The sequence below is a fragment of the Crocuta crocuta genome, unplaced genomic scaffold (genome assembly GCF_008692635.1).
Source record: "Crocuta crocuta isolate KB4526 unplaced genomic scaffold, BGI_CrCroc_1.0 scaffold6, whole genome shotgun sequence".
NCBI lineage: Eukaryota > Metazoa > Chordata > Mammalia > Carnivora > Hyaenidae > Crocuta > Crocuta crocuta.
Genome location: NW_027531917.1, coordinates 4,893,749 through 4,917,704, shown reverse-complemented (window position 1 = coordinate 4,917,704; position 23,956 = coordinate 4,893,749). Strand labels below are relative to the sequence as shown.

Genomic DNA, 23,956 nt, shown 5'->3' with positions numbered 1-23,956 from the left:
ACAAGAAGCAGGCTACTATGCAGTCTCCAACTTATTTATTCCAGACTCATCAAAAAATCAGTTATTTTCTTTCTGTAATCTATTATTTCATGAAAACAATGTCATAGATAGTTGAGTCATAGATGACTCAGTGACCTAGACCTCCCCAGAAGGGCCTGCAGAAGCCCCCGGATATCCGAATCAATAGACTAGTGATCCTCCTCTGGAGGCTGGGAACAAGATGCCGAGATGATAGTAGAGAGCAGAGGATTCCATCCTTATCTTTGATAGAAACCCTGAAATAGACTTGTCTATGATTCTCACAAAAATAACTTGCACTTCTGCAAGGGTGTTTTATGTTTATACGCTTTGTGTTGCTTCATTTATAAAGACCCTTTCAAACCCAAGTTTGTCATCCTTTCCTGTGATCTCCTAGGCTGTTCTTCCTATAGAGCTTTAGGTTTTGGCCACTTCACTGGGGCTCCCCACTGGGCCAGCCATGCCTGGGCGTCAGGCTGCACAAACCCATCTCTGTCCTTCTCCATCTCCAATCAGAATGATCCTGGGCTCAAAGAATCTTACAATCATGCTGTGTGAGTGTGCTTTTTAGGGTTACTCAGGGGGAGGAGATGCCAAGTACATGAACTTAACTCTCTCTTTTCTTGCTAATGCTCAGTTTCCTCACTTATTAGGTGAGATTGAACCAGATAATTCTGTGTTATCCCTATTGGCTCTCAAATTCTATAATCCTAAAGGTCTGTGCACCAATTTCCACAGGGTATTAGGAGAAAAATCAGAAATCACGCATACTGCCCCCTACGTATTTGTATTTGTATTCACTTTGGTCCAGAAAAGATCTAAGTACTTTCTTCTTTTATACGATTTTATTTAATACCTATGCCATTATTATTATTATCCGAACTTTTGCAAACAATATATATACAATAAGGAAATCGAGACATAGTGAGATTGAATAACTTGCTCAAAATTATATAGCCATTGGATAGCACATCTGGGACTTAAATCAAAATCCCGTGCTGTCAGGGTGCCTGAGTGGTTCAGCTGGTTAAACTTCAGCTCAGGTCACAGTCTCATGGTTTGTGAGTTCAAGCCCCACACCTGACTCTGTACTGACAGCTTGGAGCCTAGAGCCTGTTTCCGATTCTGTGTCTCCCTCTCTCTGCCCCTCCTGCTCATGATCTGTCTCTCTCTGTCTCAAAAATAAATAAACATTAAAAAAAAATCCCATGCTGCCTATTGGCTAATCCTCTTTTTGAACCTCATTTTCTGCATCTGTAAAAATGGTTAATTTTGCTTTGTTTGTCTAACTGATAAAGCTGCTGTGAGTCTCATGTGAGACAGAATAAGCAGAAGAGTGTTAAAACTGTAGAATGCTATTCACCTGAGGGGCTTTATTGTTAAATCCATTACAACATCTTGAACATGATCCACAGAATGAATTAAATGCAACTGAGGCTTTTACATGTATATGTTTTCCTTCCTTCACTAAACTTGCCCAACAAGGCACCTTCTAACTGACAGAGCCATATCACCATGAATAACCTTGGCCAGACTTAGTTAACTTCAGAAGAGCCACATTTCTTTTTTAATGACCCAGCTGAGATCTTCCAAAATTACAGTTATGATACATCTCATTGAAATCAATATTCCTATAACTATCTTTTAAACTCTTCAGAGCCAGGAAATTGCTTTCATCTATTCTGAGAACTAGAACAGAGCTTTGCACAGTGTAGTTACTCAATGTTTACAAAATCAGATCGGGTTAGTATTCCCATTTTCTTGTCTGGCTTATTACAGCCTAATCCTTAGCCTGTGCCTTTAGGAAAGTCAGTGATAGATTGTATAGCTTTTTAAATTAAATGATACTACACACCTCCCTTCTTCAATAGCCAAGCACTTGCAGATGAAAATACACCTTGGGTTTTGGCCAGTGATTCGTTCCCTCAGAGAGAGAAGTTGTGGTTTAATATGTTACCCATAAACCCTAAAATAAACTTGTCCGTGATTCTTATAAAAATAAGATCTAGTCCTACACAGGTGCTTTCTGTTCATACTATTTGGATTGCTTTGTTAAAAGTAAACAGTCTCCGATCGAAAATGTTTCCTGGGAGACTGGCACAGCATGTATAGATGGGTGAGAGAGCCTCACATGGTGACAGTACATTCATTTACTTATCTTCCTTTAAAACTTTTATCATAATGACCTAATAATGACCAATCAATTGATCCTGAAGGTTGGTAGTAGTTGGGAACTGACAGGTCTACTAATGAATCTTTTTAAACTTCCAAGGAAGAAAAGAAATATACCTTACATAAACTGCTTCTGAATATAGAAAAGGAAAATAACCCTTTTAAGAAAGAAAATTATAGACTATTGGTATTTATAAAAATAGATGCATAAACTTTGGCATGGACAGGAGAGGAGCATGAAGTCACATGAGGTCAGAGATCTCAGGCTTAACTTTAGTGAACCACAGCATGTAGACTCCAAAGAACAGTCACCAGTATCCCTTGAAAGCTTCAACATTTGAACACTTGCCACCAGGAATGGCTACATTACTGGTGGGACCAAGTGCAAAATGAATATGTGAAGCTCCAAAGTAGAGGGAAGTGCCGTTAAAGGTACTAAAATATGGAATGATTCCTTTCTTTTGCAATCTCTCTCTTTGCTATAATGATGGTGTTATTTTCTATTCAATGTCATGCTCTAGCAAACATAGGAATACTTTAAAGGTGAGTGCATACATTCATGGCATAGGAGGACCCTGCAGTGCCACTCAGCATCCACACATGCACAGAAAAGCACACGGCCCACAGGCTACTCAGTATCCCCTCCTGCTAACCACTGGACCAGCACTGCTGTGCTCAAGCCAGGGGTGGAGAAGTCAATCTTCCTGATTCATTGGTCAGGGTCCCAACCCAAAGCAGACTGGCCAATCTCTGGAGATTGCAACCTGCCAGACAGGACTCATGCCTTACCTGGATAGGGGATGGGTGAGAGACTTGCTCCAGTCTAAACACTCTTCAAAACCCATCAGGGCACTGCCAGCTGGGCAGGGAAAGGTTGTGGGATGTGTGGACCTATGTACAAGCTCCCACCAGAGGAAGGGAGCAGTGGTGGGCCTCAGGTGGGTCTGGAAGAAGGAGGCAAAAAAGTGACGTCCACAACCCATCCCACAGGAAGTGGAATTGCATGTGCCAAGCCCATGTACATGCACCATTATTCCAACAGACTTTACTGACAAAACAGATTTAAAGATTACATTATTAAGAATTTCAAGATGGCAACTGTAGAGCTTCAACACCCAAGGGTGGGGCCTTGAGTGAGGGTACTGGTTTCATGCTCGGGAGATCAGGTGTACCTGCCCCCTAGAGGACATCAACCAACCAAAAGAACTAAAATACATTATGTCATTTAAGTAAAACGACTTTTGCCAATTCTTTCCCTAATCTCACCCATTCATTCCTTGCCTCTGAATCTGATGGATGGAAAAGGGTAGTAGAGGGACATGTACTAGAACAGATTTTACCTTATTCCTCGGACAATTTCCCTCATTCAGGGTTTAAGCCTGAGGTGGGAAAAGTGAAAACACACTGAAATCAGTCTAGGCTTTATAACCGAAAACGAATCTCCAGCATCAAAGTGTTTTATTTGTATGTATGTGCCTATATTGCTTGGTAATTGATTGATTGATTGATAATTCAAAGTATCTAAAAAGCTGTGGGATCTACCTGAGATGCCAGCCAGGGGCAGAGAATTAATAGCCAATAAAGCATATTAAATAGTCATTGATTAAAAGTGAAGCCATAGTCTATCAGTACCCTCAACAAATTCAGATTATTTCATGTGAAATATAGTTCAGCAATATAATAAATGGTTAATCTATATTAATCAAGTAGAACTCACCAGAAATTCCACCACTGAATTTACTGCATAAAAAGAGCAAGAGATAATGTTATGAGAGAATCAAATGATCCTAATAATTTGAATAATTTGATTACTTTGGTCAAAATGGCATATTAGATTGATTACTTTGTGACCAACATGCAATTAATTACTTTGATTGCCCAAAGACACACCATCTTTTGTACAAATGAGCAATAATCATCTGATTGTATTAATCAAGACCAGGATATTATCCAAAATAATTAAATATAATTAATTTTGCCTTCAAATCCAAATCTTCCCTTAAGACACAAACCATGGAACTTTGAGTTTGTTTTGTGAAATCAACCACATTTTTAGCTTCTACTGTTCTCCTTTCTTTTGCCTTATTTTTCTCTCCTACTTCAATTTCACATTATCTCTTTAAGTCACATTAAATTATTAGAGCTCATTTTCAGAAAACCTCTTTCTTCACTGTATACCTGAACTGCATATTCATTTAAAAGCTCTTTAGTGGATCCTGAGGCTTCTTTCACTTTGCTTCACCATTTAATTTAAGTATGACCTCACCCAAGAGACAACCTAATTAACAAAACATATTTTAAGTTATTCTGGGGTGGTGTGATTGCTCTAAAAATTTATTTGATGTGTGGTTTATGTTCATGACACTTCTTTAGAGTGTAAAACACTTGAAACACCTGCATTAATGTTCTCTGAAGAAGAGAAGAAATGAATGTATGTAAGCACCTCCTTTCTTAGGGTCCCTGGTTCAGTTAGCTAGTCTTCTTGAAAATATTGTGTTACTTTTAAAGGATTCTGGCTTGCATATCAAACTTCAGACAGCGTTACTACTTCACAATAGGTTTAAAAATAGTTTGTAATGACATTATAACATCATCTCCTTTCGATTGCCTAAGGCAAGGAGTAAGCTACTAACAGCATAATTTTGTAGAAAGGTTTTGAAGCACTCTTGTAGAAAATAAGTTTCTATAATGAACTGTATTGATCCTGGGATCAAAAGTAATAGCTCATCCATCAAATGACCTAATTGATAATAAAATATACTTCAATGTTTCCTACATCAAAATTAGCATCAATATATTGAAAAGAAAACTATGGTAATTTTTCTCAGTGACTGTGAAATCTCTTTTCCACACACAGCCCCTTTATTGATCAAAAAGCATTATGATTCAGCAGTAGATTGAAATGGGAAAACAGTCGACAATGTGGAACCTCATCTGAAGCTCCTGTGTTCTTGCAAAGTTGCAAGAGTCAAAAAACCTGCCCCCCTACACTCATTTTGTCTTCTGAGAAATGACTACCTTGCTGTCATATATTCTGAGATAGACCCACCTCTATCCTTCCTCAGTGAGTAAGACTCCCTTGTTTTCCTGTCTTTTTGGATTTCTGGGCCCTCTTCCTTAATTTTGAGATGTTCCTCATTAATGAATATCCTTCCTATTGTGATAGCCTGACCAAATCATCTCAATTATCTGGTGCATTTTTTCTTTCAGTTTCTTCACAAGAGAAAACACAGTGTTCAAGTTCTTTGTTAAACTCAGGGAAGTCAAATTGCAGTTGGAAGGTGATAGGACTTTAAAATTAAGCAAGGGGCGCCTGAGTGGCTTAGTCGGTTAAGCGTCCGACTTTCGCTTAGGTCATGATCTCGCGGTTCGTGGGTTCGAGCCCCGCGTCGGGCTCTGTGCTGACTGCCAGCTCAGAGCCTGGAGCCTGTTTCGGAGTCTGTCACTCCCTCTCTCTCTGACCCTCCCCTGCTCATGCTGTCTCTCTCTCTTTCTCCTAGAAATAAATAAAACATTAAAAAAATAAATAAATAAAAATAAAATTAAGCAAGACTTAAAAAAAAAAGACAGTTTGAGTGTTTTTTAAAGCAATGAATACAAGGAAAGAATAGGTGGCTCCATCACACAAATGAAATCACTCGATGTCCCACTGGCTGGGTTGCCTGAGGCCCTGCTAGGAAATAGCATCAGGTATAGAACAGCAGTTAGAATAGCAATTTCCTTACCATTTTTTTACCTTACTTTTTTGAAGGCATTGTTAATCGTATTGGAATTTTGACCTTAATAATGGCTACAGAATTAGGTATTCTTTCCTCATTAATCTCCATGTTAAAAAATTGTGTGTGTGTGTGTGTGTGTGTGTGTGTGTGTGTGTGATTTGAATAGGCTTAGGAGCAGCACAATACAAAATTATAGACCTTATTCATGAAAACTAATCCACCTGCAAGAATTAAGACAATGTAACCATAAATGATGATTGTACTGCAACTCATATGCAAATATTTGCAATCTCAGTTGCCCTCCTACTTACAGAAAGGGCTTGGAATGGCAGTAACAATCATGGAAGAAAGCAGAATTTCAATAAATAGGACTGCTTTTAATAGGTATTTTATACAATGTCTAACCTTCTTTTAAAAAGGGAATACCAGTGCATATAGTTCCATGTAAACAGACTGGTAACTGAGTCTGACATGGCAGATTGTAATGGTAAATAGGAATTCTTATAAAGGAAATAAATGCTGAACTTCAGATATAGCTAAAAATTGTATTTGTTTCTAAAATAATTTTACTTCTAAATATTCTTTATGTTGCTAATTGCAGCCCATTATAATCACATACAATAGGAAATAAAGCCAATGTCCCACAGAAGATGGGTTATATAAACTATGCTACACTCATTTAGTGGACTTCTCTGCCACACATAAAAATTATTTTGCAGGAAAAAATGGCATAGAAAGTTGTTTATGAAAAGAATGTTTAAACAAAGCTGTATTTTTAAAATATGTTGCTTATGATCCGGAGAAGAAAATCTGGCTACAAATTGCCTAAGTTAAACACATTCCCAATTAGAATGTAAGTTCAATTAGTTAGGGAGTGTCCATCTTTACTGTATCCCCAGCATAGTGTTTGGTGTGATATAAGTGTTTAAATTAATAAATGCAAGTATATACAAATTATTCCATTGGAAAAATATACATTATGCTTAGAAAAACTCTAAGAATATGCTTTAAAATGTTAATTGCTTGGGCATGACATGGGTGGATCAGTCAGTTGAGCATCTGATTTGGTCTCAGATCATGTTCTCAGGGTTTGTAGGTTCGAGTCCGGCCTCAGGCTCTGTGCTGACAGCTCAGAGTCTGGAACCTGCTTTGAATTCTGTCTCTCTCTCTCTCTCTCTCTCTCTCTCTCTCTAAAATAAATAAACATAAATGCTAACTGTTTCATTCTGAGTGGATTGTTTTTGCCAACTGGTTTTTTTTAAATTTTAATAATGAAAATGTATTTCTTTTGTAATCAGAAAACAATAAAATTAAGTTAAAAATATTTTTTTCACAGATTTTCCAGAGAAGTTCCCATAAAATATCCTGTTTTATATTTAGGCAGTTTACAAAGCTGGCTGGCTTTTTCTTAAATCTTAGAAAGCAGCTTATTTTCTGAAATCTTCACATTTTATCCAAGCTTATCCCTCAGTGAACAATCACATGCAGTCTGTTCTGGAGTGTGATCAGTAAATGAAGTGAAAATCAAAATGAGGTAACTATTATATGCTGTCTGTCACTCATACATTTCCAAGGTAACTGTGATTTCACTCTTCTTGAAATAACAGAACCAGAAACATTGATGCTCCTTAGTAGAAATGAGGTTCCCAGGAAAGTTGTATCTACTCTTCTACAAGCCACCAATCTGGGAAGATGAAAAATGACCAAAATCCCAGGGGCTCATTCTGATTGTCTAATAATTCTCTTGAGCAGCAAACATATTTTAGACATTACGGAAAAATGCAAAGACTGTTTCTAAACATTAACAAAAGTTACGTTCGATCGGTCAACAGCTGTGCATTAATACTCCTCAAGAGGAATGGTGAGTGTATGAGTAGTGTGGTGGGGACCCAGTCTTCCAGCCTAGAGTGCCAGATGTATTCAGTGATGCATTTGATTTGAAATTGTGGAATAAATATGCCCAGGGGAAGCTTTAGACATCCTGAATGGTATAGTTCAAAGTAGAAGAAAAATAGTAATATCTGAAGAACCTGAGAGAAGAATGGAACAGTATAAATTTATTCTGTTCATTTATAGATTTTTCCTTTTAAAAATTATTTTGAAAGATGGGGGGTTGGGGAGAGCGTGAGAGAGCTGAGGAGGGGCCGAAAGAAAGGGAGAGAGAGAATCCCAAGCAGGCACCCCACTGTCGGTGCAGAGCCCAACTCAGTGCTTGGTCTCACGAACCACAAGATCATGACCTGAGTGGAAATCAAGAGTTGGATGCTTAACTGACGGAGCCACCCAGGAACCCGTCTTTTTTTTTTTTTTTTTTTTTAACATCACTTATAAACAGAGTATGTCAGAATCAGAAATGTTAATGCAACTGTAGTACTCTCCTCAAATAATAGCTACAACTTCTCAAAGAACCACCTAGCATATTAATCTACTCTGTATTTTGAAAATGTAATCCTATACAATTACTATTCCTTTTAAGTCAAGCTTAAAAACCATTAAGTAGTTTTCTAATTTATTTACAGTCTATACATAATTAAATGGAGAAGCGTTTTAATAAATTATATTAGTTCAATTTTGGGCAGTTTCCTAGAAAAATATAATCCTTGGAAAATTCTGAAAGAATTGGAGAAGTTGTATTAAGAAAATAGAATGAAGTATCCCAGAATTAGCCTATCTGTGAGGAAAGTTATGATAGAGATGGGATTTGCCTTTAAAACTTTTGTGCCCAAGAAGAAAATAAGTTTCTAGAACCCTATGTCATTCACAGCAGAGAAGCAAAATCAATTGTTATTGGTAAAAAAGCAGGAAGTTATTTGTCTTTTAACCTGGCATGAAATAATTCAAATCATTTTGGTTCACTTTATGGTGAAATAAGTGGCAATACACTGAAAGTAACACACCATTTAATTTATTTTCCTTAATTCAATGCCAGAAATCAAAATAGGAAGGGAAAATATTTCATACTTCTTACTGAGGGCTGATCTCTAAATGGAATCTTTTTCACAAAATACTTAACACAAAAGCATGCATGCTGCCAGTCTACAACATGAATGCTAATCATTGGAGGTTTTTCTACTTAACAAACATTTATTTAATACCCACTTGACCTAATTTACTTGGTTCAACCAATGTTACTATGGGATTACTATGGGATATATAAATTTCATTCAATTGTTCACTCAATACCATGTCTGGAAGCATCTTCAGTTGTTTATGAATTGAGACTCCACATCCCTTCATGGATGTACTTTTCCTTCTTTTGGTATCCCCTTTTCAGAACTCAACACAGTGTATAAGCCTCTATTTTACATCTATTGTATTTATTATATTATTTGATAGCTACCCATTCACTGTTCCTGTGAGGCTATGCACTCACTGATAGCAGAAATGCCATTTTGTATTCATTTTTCACTACATAACACCTAATAAAGTACCTGGCACATATAGGAGGTCAATAAAATTTGGTAAATATAGTAACTAATTTACTAAATGCCTCCGAAAAGCCATGAAAGCTCTAACTCAACTATAAAATACAAGATACTATTACTAAAGACTGACATATTAACATTAGGATTGGAGCAAAGTTTAGATGTTTGCTCTTGGACTCAGTAATATATGAAATTTAATAGTGAAATAAGATAAAAGACTTGATTGGAGATGGACAGGGAAGCTCTTCATGTACATCTTAGCTGCGTGAGTGTCCATGGTCCCACCTTGATGCTAATGTTCTTTCTTCCTCACAAGGATTCAACTCCGTTAGGTAACCTGGCACTTAACTAGAACTAAGGAATCATTGAATTATTGTCATAGCCCAGCTGTATTTCTTAGTTAAATACAAAAAGTTTACATTTAGAAAGCAAGGAGGGTCCAGGTGAAGTAGTTACAAAGCCCTTTCCTTAGGAAATTTTTCTGTTATATGCACACCTGTGACTCTTATGTATGGATTCAAATTCTCCTGGGACCTTAAACTTTTCATAGATGTGAATCAGCCAACTTTCAAATCTTCTATAGGCCAAGAGAGGTGACTAGCTGACTCCAAGTTTAATCTAGTACAGTCCAACTCATAGTCAAGAGTTATTTGTTGTTGTTGTTGTTGCTGTTAACATAATCTGACTCCAGAACAAGTATTACACATTAGGATCTCTTCCTCACACATATATACCCCAGTAAAATAAATTAAATATAATATACACAATAGGAAATAAAGTCCTTGAGTAAGTGTCAATGACATGATTATTCTCCAGAATGATTCTACCAACATGCCCTCCTGAGGATTGTCTTCTCTTTATCTGAGATGAATCTGTGCTGGGGCTACCTGTGGATCTTCCTCGCATGGAGTCCTCTTCCAAGTGTAGAGAAAAGGAAGTCTGGTCCATTTCAGTCTTGCTGTCATGGTAACAACCATCGAAGGCCATGGCTTGAACCGCATCAATATTATACATTCCAGAAATCTGACAGAAAGACTTTTTGTTAGTAAGCCATGAATATGGTTCTATATGTAGTAATTACAGTAAAAGTCTAAACAATCAGGTTTTTAAAATAGTTTCAATAAATGCTAAGAATGTTTTGCTTATTTTATTTTTTTAAGTTTATTTTTTGAGAGAGTAAGCAGAGGAGGGGCAGAAAGAGAGGGGGACATAGGATTGGAAGCAAGCTCTGACCCAACAGCAGAGAGTCCAATTTGGGGCTTGAATTCATGAACCGCGAGATCATGACCTGAGCTGAAGTTGGACACTTAACCAACTGAACCATACAGATGCCCCTGTTTTGCTTATTTTAAAGAATAGAATTCTGGTTTTGCTTTTGGTATCTGACTCAAAGTCATTTTAATAATAAATGGAAAACATTATCATAGAGATCTGTTTCTAATAGGAATTTAGCAAGGTTTATTATTATCTCCATAGAGATATTTGAACATTATACAAATAAATGTTTCACAATTATAATGTCAATGTTTTCTAATTTAGTTTTGGCCTGATAGACTTTTACACTCAATGCGTGTTTCCCCAGAAGGGAACACTGTTTCAGGTTTCCCCTTTTTTTCCTGCATAGTATGAATTGTTGGCCATAAGTTTGAATTGAAATTGAATATGATTTATCAGAAGAGAGATATAAGCCAATTGGATATGCTTTTCAACATATTTTTCTCTTTAGAGAAAACACAGTAATATGCCCAGTCAGTGTAATCTTTTGTCCAAAACCAGAACAATATCATCTGGTGATCCACTTATGCTTAAATTTGCAGTAGGGGTAGGAAATGATTTGAGCTGCTCTTTTCAAATGCAAATTGGTCAAGCCTTCCCATTTTTGCTAAGAAGTACCTATAAATGATATCAATACAGTCCAATTAAACAACTTGAAATCGGCTTATTTTTCAGAAGGAGAGAATGAATTATCAGTGCTTTCTGGCTCCAGTGCCCGATTGAATCTAAACTACCGTTTTCCTTAAAGGTTTTACTCTGAGGGAGATGGTGGCTCTCACTGATACAGAACTGTGTCTAGGAAGCAGGTGTTACTAATTGCTTTCTGAGAAAACGAAATCACTTCTTGATCTATAGGGAAGTTAAAAAATGAACAAATATGAACAGGCTTCCGCTGTCTGAAATTATTCAGAATTCAAGTTGGAGGCTACAGAATAAATTCTGCCAAAATATGTATTTGGTTCACAGCAATTTAAAAAAAATGAATATTTTACTGAATTCAAGAGGCATAGAGAATATTTTGTGCAGTCAGTAAACTAATCAAGGGCTCATAATCAAGTTATGTTGTCCTTTTTTGTTTTAGCCATAGAAACTTTTCATCATAAAATGAAAATGGATCATATAACATAAAATAAGATCAGGACTCAAAAACTAACTTCATATAATAAAAAATAACATTAATAATATATTCAACTCTGGATCTGGAACAGAATAACTAGTATAGCCTCTTCAGTGGTTTTACTATACCCACACAGAACACTGCTGGATTATCCTACTGGACATTATGATAATTTAGAACCATTCATATAATTGATTAAATCTTGCAGTATACAATTTACCAGTATATAATTTTAATTTTAACAATTTTATAAGTTGGTTGTTCTAATAGAAACAGTTTTAGAATGGGTCTTTAATTTTTCACTCCAGCCTACAAATAAGCACATACCTAAAGCATATTATATCTAAAGTATGGATTTGACTGTTTTATATGGGGTTCTAAGTCCTGGAAGTAGGAAAACATTCAGATGAAAAAATAAGAAAGAAAATCACTTCCTTCTTCCTTTCTGGGTAAAGGTCAATAGTAGGGACAATTTTTCCATGACCCTTGCTGTTCTCTCAGCTCTTGGCATTTGGGGGACTTTGGAAAGAGGTGTGATGATGGTGCTGGCAGGAAATGAACTTTGCTTAACTTCATGATTTCATTGGAAGGAACTCCATAGCCTAGCCTTTCTCTTTATCCCTCCATTATTCCATCCTAGAGGTTTCGCAGAAGGAATTGGCAAGTGTGTCTCAGTTCCTTTTGTGTCCGCACTTTGTGATCTGCATTGGTATCTAAGTTTGTTCTCTGAAATGAGGTAAAAGGAGATTGTCCTTACAGGGAGAGTCCTGAATTGTCTAGCTTCACTAGTGACCAAAAGGGTAAGTAAAGGAGTGCCTGGGTGGCTCAGTCAGTTAAGCGTCCGACTGCAGCTCAGGTCATGATCTCACAGCTGCTGAGTTCGAGCCCCGCATTGGGCTATGTGCTGACAGCTCAGAGCCTGCAGCTTCCTTCCAATTCTGTCTCCCTCTTTCTCTCTGCCCTTCTCCCTCTTGTGATCTCTCTCAAAAATAAATAAAACATTAAAAAGTTAATAAAAAGGGGGGGAAGGGTAAGTACGTTTAATATAGTGGTAAAATCTTAGTGAGACCTCCTGCTCACATATCTACAGCCTTTACTCCAAACTGCTCTATCAACAACAAAGGTGACATCCCCCTATTTGCCTGGGTTCCACATCTTTCTCTCTCTCAACTGGTTCCCCACCTCAGGTATAGAGAAAAGAAGTATCACTGATTATCCCCCAAACCTACAGACATATTCTTCTACCCTGCCTCTCACCTGGGCATCCTATCCCTTTAACAAAATCTCATCTCAGACAGCCTGCTCCCACTCTCCTTGTTAAAACTACTATTCTTTCAGAGCACATGAGCTGGGCACTAATCACAATAAGAACTTAACATTTGTGTAGCATTTTACAGGTTGCAAAAGTTTCAGATCCATGTATTACATTATTTACAACAGCCCTATGAGGTAAATAGGGAAGAAATTCCACCATTTTGAAAATGAAGAATGAAGTTCAGGAACAAAAAGCTAGGAAGTGGTGGAGTTAGGCTGGCATCACTACTTCTGACTCCAAATCTTGTGCTCTTTCATTTTGCCTCACAAATACATGAATGGTAGGTAGGACATTTCTTTGAGATAATTGTGCTTTTGAAGGAAGATGCTGAGTATAGTGGTTTCTAGAGGCCGAGGAAAGGGGAGAATGGGAAATTGTTGAATGGGCACAGTTTCAGTTTTGTAAGATGAAAAACTTCTGAAAATTACTTGCACAACAATGTGAATATTCTTAACACTACTGAACTGCACACTTAAAAACAGTTAAGATGGTAAGTTCTACATTATATGGATTTTACCACAATTTTTAAAAATTTAAAAATAGATGGTTCCTAATTAACTTAGAAGATTTTCTTCTTAGTGGTACACAAGAAGCGTGTATACAACCCTTTGTAGTGAAAAAGAAAATTCAGGTACTGTGAACACATGTGTTGTGTGGCACGTGGGGGTGGATAGATGTAGGCAGTTTGGAATCAAAAGACTGGATAGGGGTGGGCCCAAATTACTACAGTGCCTCTTTCTTGGGTTAACCACTTCCCACATAAAACCAGAACAGAACAACAACAACATTCTTTTCTCATCACACATTTTTTTTCTCTGTCACCTTTAATTCACAGATTATCTAAATCATTGCTATTCTCAGTGCAGCCAATGGGTCAATGGCATCTGGGACTTGTTAGAAATGCAGACTCACTGCTCCCACCCCAGATCTACTGAATGAAAAACTGAACAAATTCTAGGTGATGTGTACACACCCATCACTGCATACTTGTCCAGAAGCTCCTGGTTTTCTCACACCTGCCTAGCAGTCATATGGGTATGTATGTGGTGAGGACACATATACATTGTCAACAAAAGAAATGAAAGCATCTGCAATAAAGCAAAATCAGCTCCTGTTACAGCTTTGATTCAACGGAGATATAAAAGAAGAAGGAAGTAGTATTACAGGAGATCTGAATTTCAAATGCATCTCTGTTGGCTGTGAATCTTTTGGCAAATCACTTTACTTCACTAAAACTCTGCTGCTTCATTTCAAAAATAGAGATAATAATCTCTGCAAGGCCTATATCATGGAGCTAATATGAAGGTTCAATTTGAGAAGAGAATATAAAACACACTGAAAGGTAAGAAGCACTCTTACTAGAGGTATAACAAATATTGAATAATGCTTTGGGTGCATATAAGTATGCATATAACAATATCTCAAACCAATGTATATTGGTTTAATGCAAATATTAAAATTAAAATCATGTATATATATGCTACATATGCATATATACAGACATACACAAAGAGGTGTGTGTGTGTGTGTGTGTGTGTGTGTGTGTGTGCATAACCTCAAGTATAGGCTAGCAAACAGATTAATTAGGTTTCTGAAGTATAATATCTTATGTCAGTTGTCATAATAACAGGGAACTGGTGCCCCAATCCTTTGTGAAGTGAAGCAGGTAGAGATCAATCTATCCATATTTATTAAACCCAGGCACAAGAGGGGCGCCTGGGTGGCTTAGTCGGTTAAGCATCCGACTTTCGCTTAGGTCATGATCTCGCAGTTCGTGGGTTCGAGCCCCGCGTCGGGCTCTGTGCTGACTGCCAGCTCAGAGCCTGGAGCCTGTTTCAGTCCGTGACTCCCTCTCTCTCTGACCCTCCCCTGCTCACGCTGTCTCTCTCTCTCCTAGAAATAAATAAAACATTAAAAATTAAAAAAAAAAAAAACAAACCAGGCACAAGAAACATGTGATGACATTCAGAGCCCAGAAACCACCTTTTATCCTCAGTATACTAAGGAGAGAAGAACCTCTCTTTACACTCTGCCACTCTCCTAAGTAACAAGAAGAGAAATATAAATCCTAGGTTTGGTGGAGAAACACATCATTTATGGATTGAGAGCACAGCCATTGGATTCAGGGAGACCCAGAAACAAATCCTAATTCCTCTTGGACTGTGTGACTTTGGCCAAGTTACTCCCTATCTGCTCCTATTTCACTTCTGTAAAATGAGGGTTATAAAATACCAACCTCTTGGTGCTACTCTGAGAATAACATGACATGCTGTGTCATTAGGCGGTTAGCGTAATAACCAATATATAATAAACACACATTAAATGTTAGCTATCGTCATCATCATCTACTTGAAAGGATGTAGTTTACACATCAACTCTTTCTTTTCAAAGGATAGAGTTGGTGGAGAGGAGCACACTAAGAGAAATTCCTCACATGAGAAAACCCTCCTGGCAAAGGAGAATGAGGAAGCTGAAGAAACCAGCCAGCACAGGCAGAATAAAGTTCAATATTAAATCCTGTGAACTTGCATCTTGCCAAGACATATAGACTTAATACAAGGGCTTACAACACTGTCAGGAGAGGTTACAGGAAAGGATAGTCTTTTTCACATTCCAAAAGGGATCTGATAGGTAAAGCCAGGCAGTACCTTCCCTGTATTCTTGAATTGTTTCTGCTCTTCCACTGTGGTGAGGTAGTTCACAGCCGCATACTCAATGACTGACAGGAACACAAAGAGGGAGCTGACCCACAGGTACACGTCCACAGCCTTGATGTAGGACACCTGGGGCATGGAGGCACTCACGCCAGAGATGATGGTGGACATGGTCAGCACTGTGGTGATTCCTGCCATTGGAGAGTAGTGACAAGCTCAGCGAAAAGACCACTCTGTTCTAGGATCTGGTGCTGTTATACCCAGATCGCAGTATCCTCAACGACCAGAGACCACCGGGGAGACCGAGTCACGCATGTAAAGGCAAAGGGCTTTATTATGGGCTCGAACTCGGGCTTCCAGACCTCACCAACGCAGTGGATCCGTGCTGAGAGCCCCGAGCAAAGGCAGAGTAGGGTTTTTATGGGGTGTGTGACAGGGGAGTTACAGAAGTTGTGGCAGGGGAACAGTGATCCAATCATAATTACTCAACATTATTGACAGCGGGTTTAACCATACACATTGTCTAGAGTATTCGTTACTTTTGGCAGGATCCAATTACAACATTTAGAGTACCTTTAAATTTAACCAAGTACAGAGCGAGCCTAGGGTCTTGTTCGACGACTAACAGGTTAACTTTAACATTAGGTAACAGGGTCCTATCTATAGTTTCTATCTCCAGGCCTCTCCCTTAGTGATGTGGAGGGTGGTCGCTGGCCTTTCCTGATTGGGTGTTGCAAGGGTGGTTTCTCCTGCCTTGGGCAATGTGCAACTGCCTGATAGCTTCGGGGAAGCTGAAACTTAGGCCTTCTAGTTTAGAGGGGAAACTGAAAGCCTGTCATGGAGTCAGTTTGGTTTAAACTTGTGTCCTTACGGTGCTAGTTTATACCAGGAGATGTTTTTCTGGAACACTATCAGGTGATCAAAGTTGGAAGCGGGGGAGGAAGGAATCCCTGCATGTTAACCTAGTACACATCTTGAACCCAAGCAAGAAGCTCTCCTTAGATCTGTCTTTCTACCTCTTTGCTTTGCCCTCAACCCAACTGTCCATAATGTTTCTTTCCCTCCATCTAAAGACTTCACAGACTCAAACATATTTTTAAGGACACATTCATTCATTTGCCCTCAGTTGGGCCTCTTTAAGCCATCCCAGAAAGGTTAAAATGTGTTCAATTTAAAAATTTCTTTTGGAGGGGCGCCTGGGTGGCACAGTCAGTTGAGCGTCTGACTTCAGCTCAGGTCATGATCTCACGGTTCATGGGTTTGAGCCCCGAGTTGGGCTCTGTGCTGACAGCTCAGAGCCTGGGGCCTGCTTTGGATTTTGTGTCTCCCTCTCTCTCTGCTCCTCCCCTGCTCACACTCTGTCTTTCTCTGTCTCAAAAATAAATAAACGTTAAAAAAAATTTTTTTTAATAAATAAATAAATTCCTTCTGGAAAAGAAATTCTAAAACCATTCCTACTACCCTTTCCTGTCATTTTACAACTTTTACTGTTAAGAAGTTGTCTTCCAGACAATCTTTAATCTTTCATTCATCAGAGGGTGTCCCTTGTTACTGAAACTACAGTTCAGTTGAGATTTAGAATGGGGGCGCCTGGGTGGCTAAGTCGGTTGAGCGTCTGGCTTCGGCTCAGGTCATGATCTCGCGATTCATGGGTTTGAGCCCACATCGGGCTCGGTGCTGACAGCTAGCTCAGAGCCTGGAGGCTGCTTCGGATTCTGTGTCTCCCTTTCTCTCTGACCCTCCCCTGCTCACGCTGTCTCTCTCTCTCTCTCAGAAATTTAAAAAAAAAAAGAGAGAGAGAGAAAGAGATGTAGAATGGAAGTATGCTGGTGGAGGCTCAGTTCAGTGAAAAATCTTGCTATTTACCTGTGAAATGTCATTTACATTCCCCTCTTTCCCTCCCTTGACTGCCAGTCCCTCCCCTTCCCTCTCCTTTTCTTCCTTTCACTTCTTTATCCTCTGGCATAAGCATCAGAGGTAATGAGATCAAGGTTCTGAGGCACAATAGAGAAAGAAGTGACTCGAGATTTCCTTAATAAAATGCTGGCCTTGGGGTGGGCTAGTCTGTGTCTGCACTAATTTCTCAGAGGGACGCAGCGAGAGTGCTGCCTGGAGAGAAAGTACAGTATTGTAAATATTTGAAATGTACACTAGCTGGCACAGTTTTATTTCCTAACTTCCCACCAGGGAGGCACAAATGGAGTCCTTAATGATTTTTATAAGTTGTGAGGACATTTTAATGTCAACAGACAGAGTCCCGAACAGCACGAAGAGCTCCGTGATTTACTCCGAAATGTACAGACACAGCATGTGGACAGCTTTTACCACACACTTCCACCCTTTCTAGAATAATTCTTCAAGGTTCTCATCTGAGGGAGCCCATATCAAAGACAATGATAGATCTACAGAGCTATTCAATTTCAAATTAAGTTTTTCCATTTGTACGATAAAAGACCAACAGGACTTGGTAATTTGGCAGTCACCACGGGGGGCCCTGGAGTCTTACCTTCACACTGATTCGAACTCCAGGATAAGAAACCTAAATACTATTCCAGCTCTTACCATTAAATGAAGGCCACTGTCTCACTGAGTCCCAGGTCTCTCCAACAACAGTAATATCAACAATCTGCATATCAATGGATGCTGTTTGCATTCCTTGCCCATAAATGTGGAGATGTGAATGTTTTATTCCCATTACAGGTATGTGTGTAGCTGAAGGCAATATTTTTTAAAAAATATTTTTATTTATTTTTGAGAGAGAGAGAGAGAGAGAGACGGAGTGCAAGCAGGGGAGGGGCAGAGAGAGAGGGAGACACAGAATCCAAAGCAGATTTCAAGCCCTAGCTGTCAGAAAAAAGCCCAGTGGGAGGCTCAAACCCTTGAATTGTGAGATCATGACCTGAGTCGAAGTCGGACGCTTAACCAACTGAGACACCCAGGCACCTCTTAAGGCAAGATTACTAAATAAAACTCGCTTGCCTTTACTGAATGTGTACCCACCACAAACCTAGGTAAGTAAGTAAATGTAATTGGCCACACAATGAAGAGAAGAAATATGAGCTGAGAGGGGCTAAGTAACCGGCTTGAGTTTTGTCAGGAGCAGGGCTGGAACCTTTCTGAGTGTGGAACCCATGCTTTTTACATGCAAACGTGCTGCCTCTCATTCCAGAGAGGTTTCTTTTTGTTTCTAATGTTATAAACCAGTCTCTATACATGAAGTGTCTCTAAGAGGAAGACACTGTCAGACTGAGGGTAGAACGATGTCAGGAGGTGTGAAGGCACCTTGTGCTTTTCAGAAAGCTAAAAGTCTTATTCCTTTCAGGACTTCACTGGTAAAAACTGAATGAATCCTGCACTGATATTCATATTTAGTAGTTTACCTTATTAGTTAAAAAAATGTAATGTCTTTTTTTTTTACCGGTTTTCTATAATATAGAATATCGAACTTGAGTTTTTTTTTCCCCAATGGAGTGTAACATGGGGCTTCATGGACAATATAAAGGTTTAGAACAAACATATGGGTTTACATGCCAGATAGATCTTATTGGGCATTTAAAATCAATGACTAGTGAAAGGCCACTAAATTGATGACCAGTAAAAGGAAACTGCATTATCTATTTTCTTTTTGCCAGAGAGCAATAAACTATCATTTCCCTTAAAAGAGTACTTAGTGCAGCTAATTTACTATAGCTTTATTTATTTTGAAATCAGCATTTTAGATTTTCTTTGTGAGTAGGGAGAAGGGATTGTTTGAAATGAAAGTAAAAGATGAGAAAACTGATATATAAATTCCTAAAGTAATAGAACTTGAGTCAGGAGTGTTACATCTCCTGATTAAAAACACTTATGTCTTGAGCCACTCCTTAGAAATACATTAATCTTGACAAATCGTATTCCTTCCAAACCCATTAAAGTTAACATTCCAATAAAGGCATTTTAGATATATGAAGTGACCATTTAGTCAAAGAAAGGTTCAGTGCTAGGATTACAAAATTATCTTCTCACCTACCAATATTGCTCTGCATGGTCAGGAAAGTGTTAGGAAACAATATTTGGTCTGGCCCATGGAACTCAACTCCCGAGCCTATGCAGTTATGCCATGTTAACTCTTAAGGACACATGTAGGGTCCTAAGAACGCTTTGGTCTGGGAAGAGTTACTGATCTTTGTGTTTTATTGGCCATTTTTCTTCATATATGATAGATTCGTTGACTGCTGTGATGGCAATAGGGCATGTAGGCATCACTTATACAACTATTGAGGCAGTTCGTCCTTTCAGTAGCTGTGTTGTGGACAGGTCTTTTGAAGGGATAGGTTTCTACATTCACCTTTAGGTGAATAAAAACATTTTCCCTGTAGACCTGAGCAGAAAGAAAATATCAAGTGATGTGAGAGAAAGGAAAGTAGGTTGGATATCCTAACACCACAACTCTATGGCCAGAAACTAACAACCACTGTTGCACAAAGCTGGTGTCAGAGTCCAGTGCCTAAAAGTTCTGGTAACCTTTATGGTGGTTAAATTACTCCTAAGTATCTACTTTTTCAGGTATATGTCATATCCTCTGTTAAGAGACATGTTTCTTTATGAGTGTCTATATACCTACAAACTTTAGTTGTCTTTCTCTGCCATGTCTGTTCCTGGTAAATGACTCCATTAATTAATATGGCATACCCAGAGGAGCCAAATGATAAAGACAGAAGAAGGAGGGAGATAGAAGGAAGGTATGAAAAGTACAGTACTACTCATCCTTCCACAAGGGTTAAAACATCCTTGAACAACTTCATAATAATCTCACTCCTTCTCCACACCAAATCAAATGGAAAGATAGATTAGTGTTTTTTAGAGCCATCCCACATTCCAAGTTATGGTAGCTATTATCTCTTATGAAAAGTGCCTAATCACAATTGATACTTCTATGCTGTTCAGTCTCTATTGTTTTTCATTTGAAACATGACAAATGTGAAAGGATCTTAGCCAGCAAATGAGTCATCCTTACTTAGCAAATGAATCCAAATGTGGAAAGGTCTTATTGAACAATGAATCATTATTGCTTTAAGTTAATAACTAAAATATAGTTATTAAAAACATGGTGGATTAAACATCGGCAATTTAACAACTATGTATTGAGCACAAAATATGTGCAGGATACTGTACTAGTTGCTATAGGAACAAAAAAGATGGTAATAAAGATCCTTGTCCTTAAGAAACTCACATTCTAGGGGCGCCTGGGTGGCTTAGTCGGTTAAGCGTCCGACTTTCGCTTAGGTCATGATCTCGCGGTTTGTGGGTTCGAGCCCCGCGTTGGGCTCTGTGCTGACTGCCAGGTCAGAGCCTGGAGCCTGTTTCAGTCTGTGACTCCCTCTCTCTCTGACCCTCCCCTGCTCACGCTGTCTCTCTCTCTCCTAGAAATAAATAAAAATATATATATATATATAAAAAAGAAACTCACATTCTAATACAGGAGACAAGATAAGCTACAAAGGCACCCCGTAGCTATTACAAGAAAGAGGAAGTAAGGTAGAAGAGATACCTTAGAGGAGATACAAAGTGCCATGTGGCTCAAATATGGGAGAGACCATGTCTGCTGGCGCCATCAGTAAAAGCTTGTGGCCATTGAGAAATGGCAAGATTTTGACAGAGAAGGATAGGTAGGGGAGGCATTCTAGGTAGAGTAAGAACAAGAATAAAGGTACACAAGTACTACAAATAAGCAGTTAGTCATGGGTGACTGTTGAGAACACTGAATATTCAAATTGGTTAAAGCTTAGGCAACCAATTGGGGCAGGAGTATGGTTAAAGGTACAGCAAATAAAAATACAGGATACTCAGTTATACCTGAATTTCAGATAAGCAACAAATAATGTTTTAGTATAAGTATATCCCATGCAATGTTTAGGATATACTTATATTAACACAGTATTTGGTGCTTATCAAAAACTCAAATTCAACCACATGTCTTGTATTTCATCTGGTAACCCTCAAGAGACACCCTGGATTCCAAGCTGAGAGTATTTACTTCAATATCATATGAGATGAGAATGTTGTGATCACAGTTGAGTTAAGAAATATTACTCTGGTAGCAGAATTGAATCGTGGCAAGAAGACTAGGAAGTGAAATAAGAAATTACAAGGCCTATACAAGCCCATACTGCAGCTTTGTGCAAATTCACAAATGGTGCCCTTTTTCTGGAAGATATCATCCCAAACCATGTCCCATAGAGCTTGCGCTGGATTTCTGCTCCTTACTCCCATCTGGATCAGATGTCACAGCCTGGCAAGATGACCCTGGGAAGGTAGGGGTCTGTTAGGGCAATCCAAGAAAAACTAACAAGGGTCCCAGCACTGGTCAAGGGAGGAGGAATGGAAGAGAAAGGACAAGCACATCTGAGGACTTTTTATTTTATTTATTTATTTATTTATTTTAATGTTTTATTTATTTCTAGGAGAGAGAGAGAGAGACAGCGTGAGCAGAGGAAGGTCAGAGAGAGAGGGAGTCACAGACTGAAACAGGCTCCAGGCTCTGAGCTGGCAGTCAGCACAGAGCCCGACGCGGGGCTCGAACCCGCGAAACGCGAGATCATGATCTAAGCGAAAGTCGGACACTTAACCGACTAAGCCACCCAGGCACCCCTCTGAGGACTTTTTATAGGGAAGGCTAACTCTGAAGATTTAGACACCTTATAGGCACAGTTCCCAAAGTATAGTCAGTGGATCCCTTTGGCTCTCCACGACATTTTCAGAGGGTCTGTGTATTGAAGATGAATTTCACAATACTAAGACACTGTCTGCCTCTTCCCTATGTTGATATTTGCAATGGTGAGAAGCACTGGTAGGAAAAGCTACTGTTGCCTTACCATGAATTCAGGCAGCAGAACCCAACTAGTCTACTGACAGTCACTGTATTCTTCAACTTTCAGTAGATGCAAGAAGCACAGAATTTCAGGGGTGACTTAAATGCATTTCAGTGTTTTCCATTCACCCCAGCCCATCCTGGAACCAGCTTTTATTACTTGTCATTTTCAAAGTGTAATAGCTGAGTAGTCAGGTTCAGGAATCTGATTGAAAATCATTAGAGACTGAATGTCATTCTCATTCTGTCTTGAGGACTGGAAATGTGTCTTTAGTCTCCTGTTCAGTTCTACGCTGCCCCACTGCCGCACCGAGGTCAGGGCACAACTGTTCTGATGTGAAGGTACAGCTGCAATACTTTACGCATTCAGATGGTATTTTTTCCCAAGAAGATATTCAAGCCTCAAATGCTTGTAGATTGAAGCTTTTAATAGGGGAAAGAGGTGAATAAATTATTAATATTAATGACAATTTATGTCTTTCAAATGATCTTTTGAAGTATGCGTATAATTTGTGAACATTAACTTAGAAATCACCCTTTCTGGAATGAATTGTGTGATAATTACTATGATTGTGAAGCACTTATAATAATCTTCTCTCTAGATACAGCATTACAGGTGAAAGAACAAAATCAGCTGAAATGAGGGAGCTCTACCCTGAACCAGCCAAGAAGACAAGCGGAATTGACTCTTGGGTTCTCGTTAAGTAACGTGTTATCTAAATGCTTAGCCGGGCATCCTGCGCTTAGTAAAGAACATAGTACCTGCTAAGTGGGTCTGAAGTGGTTCCCCTAAATCAGTATGTGTGACAGTGGCATATAACATGCTAGGTGGAGTAGATAATCATACTACTTCATGAAGTGGTGACTTCATGAAGCTGGCAAGGTCTTTCCACTTGAAATCGCTTGCCAGGTAAAGTGCCACAATAACTGAAATCTCATTGCAGTTGATTCTGATTTTGGAGTTTAGGTTAAGGCCCAATTTCTAATTAGCATTGTCCCCATCCCAAGAAATAATCTATTAAGATACCAGTGGTATAGTGGTTTGAAGGTTCTGTTTTCTATGATGCAAAGGTTTGGAATGCACAGCAAAGTGGGTTTGGGCAAGGGATGGGGAGACTTCCTGAAAGTGAGGAGATAGATTTGTAAGGTGAGGCTATTTATGCTTCATAATTTCATAATTTATCCTTATTAGTCAGTATTTGGTCAGCTGGTGCAGGCTTCATACCTGATGTCTCAGTTCTCAAGGAAAGAGTCCAATTACAGTTTGCCCCTGAGGCTGTTGAGATCAATGTTATGACCTGAATGTAAGTCTCTAACTATCCCTACTAAACCATAACTCTTTTCCTCTCAACTTTTCACACCTTTTTATTTACCTTCATTGAACTTTCTCTGATATTAGCATTTCACAAAG

General features: G+C 38.8%; 1 protein-coding gene across 4 annotated transcripts in view; it reads right to left on the bottom strand.

Annotated features, from left to right (window-relative positions):
- Positions 1–8,792: 8,792 nt before the first annotated feature.
- GABRR3 (gamma-aminobutyric acid type A receptor subunit rho3) overlaps positions 8,793–23,956 on the bottom strand; it is a 52,322-nt gene continuing 37,158 nt past the window's right edge. For all 4 annotated transcript variants that reach the window (XM_077774927.1, XM_077774924.1, XM_077774926.1 and 1 more), the window contains 2 exons: positions 15,690–15,886; positions 8,793–10,357 (listed from right to left, as the gene is read on the bottom strand). In XM_077774927.1, coding sequence (XP_077631053.1) covers positions 10,055–10,357; positions 15,690–15,886 — 500 coding nt within the window. In that variant the 3' untranslated portion in view covers positions 8,793–10,054. The remainder of the gene's footprint in view (positions 10,358–15,689; positions 15,887–23,956) is intronic.